This window comes from Terrapene carolina, unplaced genomic scaffold (genome assembly GCF_002925995.2).
Source record: "Terrapene carolina triunguis isolate 2854851 unplaced genomic scaffold, T_m_triunguis-2.0 Scaffold29918, whole genome shotgun sequence".
Lineage (NCBI taxonomy): Eukaryota > Metazoa > Chordata > Testudines > Emydidae > Terrapene > Terrapene triunguis.
This window is the reverse complement of record NW_020694269.1, coordinates 1-7,243: the sequence shown is the minus strand read 5'-3', so window position 1 is coordinate 7,243 and position 7,243 is coordinate 1. Positions and strand designations below refer to the sequence as shown.

General features: G+C 39.0%; 1 protein-coding gene across 1 annotated transcript; it reads right to left on the bottom strand.

Annotated features, from left to right (window-relative positions):
• Positions 1-1,252: 1,252 nt before the first annotated feature.
• LOC113409130 (neurobeachin-like) lies at positions 1,253-4,318 on the bottom strand (the record flags this gene model as incomplete). Its single annotated transcript, XM_026662732.1, has 3 exons — positions 1,253-1,576; positions 2,881-3,032; positions 4,122-4,318. Coding segments are annotated over 3 exons (440 nt in total), but the record flags the coding sequence as incomplete, so codon positions are not given.
• Positions 4,319-7,243: the final 2,925 nt, after the last annotated feature.

The following is a 7,243-nucleotide window of genomic DNA, read 5'->3' as shown; positions in this document are numbered from 1 at the left end:
ATCATTACGTTGATTCCCCATGATTTCAGAATCTTTTAAATACAAACAACAATGAAGAAGGAATTCAGTGCTAAAACTTACTAATACAAGGTGGATAACAAATAAGTAATCACATCAATAAATAATGATATGTTTCTGGTGCAAAGTGCCAATACAAAGAATCCATTATCATTTTAAATAAATGACTGCAAGTGAGTGTAAATTCTGAGAAAATTACATTCCTGTTACATGCCTCATAGCCCTACCGACACAATATGTACATCTATGACAATACAGTCACCAAATATACAAAGAAGAAACATGAAATAAAGTGTATATACCCCTGGGTGTGTAATTTGATCAGTACAATGTGTGGAAAATTATTCTGATAGTCATCATTACAGTACTGTAAAACATGAAGTGCCTTAGGCTGAGAATGTGACTTCCGGTGAGATTTTCAGAAGAACCTAAAAGAATAACTTATCTTTGCAATAAAAGCTAAGGTTGTTAAACAAACCAAGCTATTCAGAGGAAAAATAAGAGAAAAATGTAACTGAGGCCCTCTTCCCTCAGTGGACCATATGCCAAATGTGATGAATCCAGAAGTATAGCACTCTTGCCTTGTTGGGAGTCATTAAGCACTAAAGAGCATTACAAGACTCTTGATATAATGAAAATCAGAACCTTTCCACTATGCTCCCTTTCTGACTTGTCTATAAGTTTAAAAGGGAAGAATTTAACTTTCATTGTATAAGTATGGCAAATGATGGCTTCTTATCCAAATGCTTCATGAGCAAAACTCCACTTGGAAGAGAATGAGTTTAGATTTAAAAAGTGAAAAACATATTTTGGTGAAAATGTCAAAATTACTGATTGCACCCAAATTCAACCCTTTAATGCAAGCTGCACCCTTAGACAGATCTCCAGTTTGATTTGTGTGAATACCCCTGTTCCATCAAGACATCAGGTTTAAAGTACATGCAAGTTGTAACTCCACAATAAAATTAAGAAACATTTTTGTTCTTTATACAAGGTTTTACTTTTACAAAAGTATCCCTTCAAAGTTAAGATGTGCATCTGATGTACAAAGTATCAAACATATTTTTTTTTCTCAGCTTGAAAAGAGACTGGAAATGGGATGCATGTTAGATTCACAGACTAAACATCGTAACAACTGGACACAAGGTTCCTCAGAATTTTCGAAAGTCTCTTGTGGCGCATCCTACTACCTTTTCTCAATCAACAAAGATATATGAAATAATTACCAAAACATCTCCTAATTCATATAATTTACATGATACAAGCTTGCTTTTCAGCAGCTGGTGTTCAGTTGTGAAAAAACACACAAAATAAAATGGTTGCTGACTACAATGTACAGCTATTGCTGGGTGTAATGGAATGTACAACGGAGGTCAATGCAGACGTGTTTTTCCACCAGAGATTACGCCTTTCATTGTAGCACTTGTGCTCTCAGCTTTACCTTGGCTTTCAGTTCTTCATTCAGCTTCAGTATCTGTTCTGATGCTCATAATGCCACCGATTGAAATCTATATTAAAAGCTACAATGCTACCAGAAGCCATGCCAGTAATCAGAGTTCTGAAAAAGGTAAAAAGATAGATACTGAACTTGTTACATTTTTTACCCATATATTAGTCATCTTTTAACTTTCAAAAACTGCAGGTTATGCTGAATATTAAAAATAGCAACAGAACAGGGGCTTCTCTTTGACAGTTATATATAAATGCATATTGCGCTAATTAGGTGTTCTTAAAAAGTTTCATACTGAATATACTCCTAGTTTCTTTCTTTAGCAGAAGTAATTGTGATGAGTTTCTAGTTACAACTGACTCCTTTAATTGTGAGTCTGAGTTTTTCTTATCTGCCTCCTACAACTGGATCTTGGATGTCAACCAATTGCTGATACCAAACAATACAAAATGCATTCTATCCGTCCCACTTAAATCGTGCTGAAAGTAAGCCTGTGCTTATGTGCATTGCTGAAATGGGGTTTCAGAACCCAGCATTAGAATCAGAAGATAGAGAAATTAGTCTAGTAAAAAGAATCTGCTATATTTGCTTATTGTAAACAAGAAGCTATAGAACGCTGTACAGCACTGTAACATAAACTGGCAGAATTCCAAGAGTAAATAAGCCTCATTTTGTAAGTTAGTTTTGATTTGGCTGAGACAGAAATCTTCTTTCAGATCATCAAATGAAACACAAATAAATTGAGTAGGTATTTGATGTATGGATATTTTTGGTGTTGTATCAAACAGTGGCACATAGTATAAAAATTCTAAAAAGTGTAAGAAAAATAAGCTGAAATGAATACTATAGGATTTTTAAAAATCTATGTATTCTTCACATTTCATGAGTGTGAGTTTTGCTGACAAACACCATACTGGCAAATGACGCAAAAACTAAACCCACTTACAACCCGGTATAAATACATCATTAAGACTTACATTTTAATCACACTAAAATAGGAGATTCAGAGATCAGGCTCATACATCCCTGCACTGGCCAATGATAATACAATACTCACTCAGGCCCTGATCCTGCAAACACTTATGCATATGCAATCAAGCCAGATCCTTAGCTGCCATAAATCAGTGTATCTCAGATGAAGTCAATGTAATTTTCCTGATTTACACTAAGGGAGGAAATGGTGCATGGGACTATGTGTCTGCTTAAAGTTAAGCAGATGTAGAAGTGCCTATAGGATCAGAGCCTAAAATGTCAATTCAGCTAGATCAACAGGAAATAACTGAGAGCTTAGTTGTATCACATATTTTAAATTAAGTATAACAGTAGTTTAACATGCTAACATCAAGGAAACAGTATTTAATAGTTTTGTTTAATATTTACCGGATGATTTTAATTCTAATGCAGCAACTCACCTCTGATCATGAGACAAGTCCATTGCTCTAATGCCAGCATCACAGCCAGGGTAAATATAGAGCTGTTTAAAATCACAAGCCTGCCACACTTCCACTACTCCATTGTCCCCCCCAGTCACGAGGTTCTGTCCATCACTGCTCAGGAGGATGGCCTTCAGAAGAGACAAACAAAACCGGTAACTTCAGGTAATATTGGGGAAAACTGACAAACAGCCCCACAAATAGCTTTCACTAATGGAGTGTATGTTTATGTTTCTACCCACATTTAAAGGTGAAGAGAAATACTTAAAAATAACAACTGTTTAGGGACCCCAAATCTTCAATAAATTACCTGTGTGCCTTTAAAATGAAAAATAAATAAATTTCACCTGCGACCTACAAAGCTTTTAAGTGCCAAGACTTGAGTTCAGCATGCAAAACTTGTGTTTGCCCTGCAGTATTTGATGCCATCACTAACACCTAAGGCAGAGTAGAGATCTGCATTCCTTACACTGCTTCAAGTGCTACTGATAGAACAGGGCCTGAATTCATGTCTTTGCTAATAAGTAAAGAAGGAATTAATTTCAAACAATTTTGTTTTAAAGACATATTTCCCGCTGAAATTTAAGTCTGAACTTAAATTCCAGGAATCATCTGGTATCAAAAACAATTTGTTCTTACTTATTTTGAAAAAGCATGAGTTCACTGCTGACTTGAGATGGACATAAAAGGATATCTATTTGAACATTACATTTTCTGAGAACAGCAATTTTACACGCGTTATTTTCTCAGGGGTGAAAGTAAGATAAAAGACTTACCGACATGGGCCCCCGGAAGGGGCGGGGCCTCGGGCAGAAGGGGTGGGGCTGGGGTCAGCCTCCCTAAGCCAGCCCTTCCACGCTGCCCGGTCTGTGCCGACTGGGGCTCTGGCGGTGATTTAAAGGGCCCGGGGCTCCGGCCACTGCCACGGTAGGGGCAACAGCGGCCGGGATACCGAGCCCTTTTAAATCGCCAGGCCCCAGGGCAGCTGCCCCTTTTGCGCCCCCCTGTCGGCAACCCTGCTGGTAGGGTGCCTACCCGTCGGTGCTTTAACGTGGGCTGTGTGTGTGCCGGTACCGGCGGCCACTTCTTACTGGTATGCCGTACCAGCCCATACCGGCCCACTTTCACCTCTGTATTTTCTCTAAGTAACATTGCAAATACATTCCATTTATTTTAAAAAAGAACTGCTGTGTCAAATGGTTGTTTGCATTTAGATTTACCCTGGTTGAGTCACTGATCTCCATCTGAGCTAAGAGTTTGCCATTAATGCTGAAATTGCTGAACCGTCCTCGCTCATAGTAGATGATGCAGTGGCCTTCACTAGATACTGAAATTAAGCGAGGGTACAAGCAGTTTTCAGTCCCTTCAAGTGCTCTCAGCAAATCTCCAGTAATTGTGTGTACCAGACAAGGACCTTCTGTACATTGAAAACAATAAAATATATTATACAGATGCTCATGTCACAAACTATATGCAGTATGCATACAGACAATATGTACAGACATAGGAAGACATAGTCCTTGACCTAAAAAGATTACAGTCTACAACAACAACAACAAAGCAGGTGGCAGCAGATGGAGGAAAAAGATACAGCATATCAGCAGAGTGCTATTTTTTTAATTTACTTTACCTGTTAACTACTTTCAATTGTGAGTATTTTTACCCCTTTTCTAATAATTAATCTTTGCAAACTCATCCCCTTCCTCCTCCTAGCTGTTCAGAAGTCTGTTAAGCTGCATTCCCCCTTGTTAATGTGAACTCATTCCATCCCACCCCCATCAAACAGCCAAACAGATGGGGCCCTATCAGTGTAAGGTAGAGAAGGCTCCCTGGGGACAAGGTAGCCACGTCACCACATGTTCCTCCTGCAGTATCTGGCAGTTCCTGTAGGTCTCCTCCCCGCATGGATGTATAACATGCACAGATTTTAATACTGATTTATTATTACAGTGGATGTAATAAAAAAGTCAACATTTGTGACTCCCTAGTGATGGTGGTAGATGGTATTTTCTAAAGAATTTTTAATGGTGTGCACTAAATATGCATTTTCTTCAGGTAAATTTTATTTAATTTGTATGCCATTTTTTACTGTTGTTGGTAACAAAAAGAAAAGTATAAAAGCAAGAACATACTTTTTAAGTGCTGGGCTCATCAATTTCCATTTAAGCAATTTTTTTCCAAGTGAGGTGGTGAAAATCTCTTTGGGAATCTAGATATCGGTTCTGCGCTAAGAGAAATAGTCTCTTCTGTGACAAGTGTAACAAGCCATACTCCTTAAAAGGAGCACAATCTTTCTCTTAAAGAACTTGGGCCCTGATACAGCAGCTGGATTCATGAGCCCCACTAACTTCAGTGAGCTCCAACACATGGGCCCATGGGTCTGCCCATTTAGATCCAGTTGCAGAATCTGGGACCTCGTTTGTGAATTCTTTGGGAAAGGGACTATGTTTTCCTCGATTTTTGTATAGGGTCTAATACAATGAAAGTCCAATCCTTACTGAGGCCATTAGACACTACCTCAATAGAAAAAATAATAGTCTCAAACTGCTGTTTGTCAACTTCAGAAACAGTAAATGAAATGCAGGAAAGTTGTGAGATGCAGACAGAGCCAGTTTTAGAACAATTAAAAACTAGATTACTCAAAAGAAAAGAGTAATACATTAACATTTAAACAAACTGACAAACTGGCTGTTTCCTTGGCCCACATGACCCATCAGGGAAGGAGAAGAAAGAAAAGAAGGAAATCATGTGATTCAGGAATCTGGCCTAAAGAAATGCAGACAGACCACTCATGTCTATGCTTGAATAAGAACATAAGCAGATATAGGGAAATTCTCTCAACTTGATGTGGAGGACTTTGGTTGCTAGACTCCCATTAACTCTGCCTCCTTGCCTAGTCATGCCCTAGTGCATTATTCTCTAGGGCTGTGTGTCTGTTACTATAGTGAAATGGAGTGCGAGACAGGGACATGTGAGATTTAGCGAGAGAGCTGAGTCCATGTAGTGTTGTTGTGAAAATGGAAGCGGAGAAACTGGAAAGGAGGGAAACTGCAGGGGAAGCTTGAGAAGAGGAATCAGTGAGAAAACATAGATGGGAGAACTTGAATGTACATACCATAGGGGCTGGCGTAACTAAGGGAAGACCATGAGAGAGAGCGCTCAGGAGAGCAGAATTTGATGGTGGGTTTCTGGGACTAACAGTGTAGGCCCCAATTCCTCTTAATCAATGAGGGATGTATTCTTTATTTGATATGTAGGTCTTTAGTTGTCCAACATCCAGTGCCTCTATAAAGAGCTGAATTACTAAAGCCTTACATTTCCATTAGTGTCTAATGAAGCTGCGGATAGTCTACCACAGACCTCAGCCATAATAATAGGAGGTTTGCAACAATACAGTTCAAAAGGGTACAGTCCTATGGCATTAAAGCAATATGAAGCTGGCTTATGGGCTAAGAATTTACATCATATCATTTATATCAGCAAGAAAAAACTTCAGGGTAGGTTCCTAGCTACTGTGCTTTATCTCATGAATTTATTGACCTAGCCTACCCTTCTTATATAATAAGTCATTATTATCATTAATGACCCATTAGCATTTCCTGTTAGAATCTACAGTATTCAGAGGTTTCAAAGTCAGCTATGAACATAAATGTTGAGCTCAAAGTTGTCAAAAAATGTATCAGTCCAACAAGCTTAATTGTGAATGTATGGGGCAGAATAATCAACCTGGCCTTTTCGCCCTCAGAAGCAACAACCCTTCTTAGGAATTAGTGGAAGAATAAATTCCTATGAGGAGACATGGATGAAAGAGGCATCATCATAAGGCGAAGAGGAAGAGGGTTGGATCTGCGGGAGAAGGAATATAGGAATTCGAGGAGGAGCCGATGGGACAGAAAGAGAAATGAGGGAGAAGGGATCATGAAGAATCAATAAAATAATGTGGAGAGAAGAAGAAGAAAGAACAAAAAAAGGGAAGTAAGGGAGAACACATAAAATAACAGAGGTGAATAGGAAAGGATAAGAAGAAAAAATATGCTGCTTTTCAAGTCAAGAAAAGGAGATAAATGAGAGCGAGCCATGCAAAAAAGTTTGTAGATGGAAATGAGAAAGCAAGAAAAGGAACTGAGATAAATGGAATGAACCAAATGGAAAGAGTGAAAAATAAAGGAATGCAATAATACAGTGTTTCCCAAACTTTGGACGCCACTTGTTTAGGGAAAGCCCCTGGCAGGCTGGGCCAGTTTGTTTACCTGCCGCATCCGCAGGTTTGGCCGATCGCGGCTCCCACTGGCTGCGGTTCGCTGCTCCAGGCCAATGGGAGCTGCTGGAAGTGGCGGCCAGT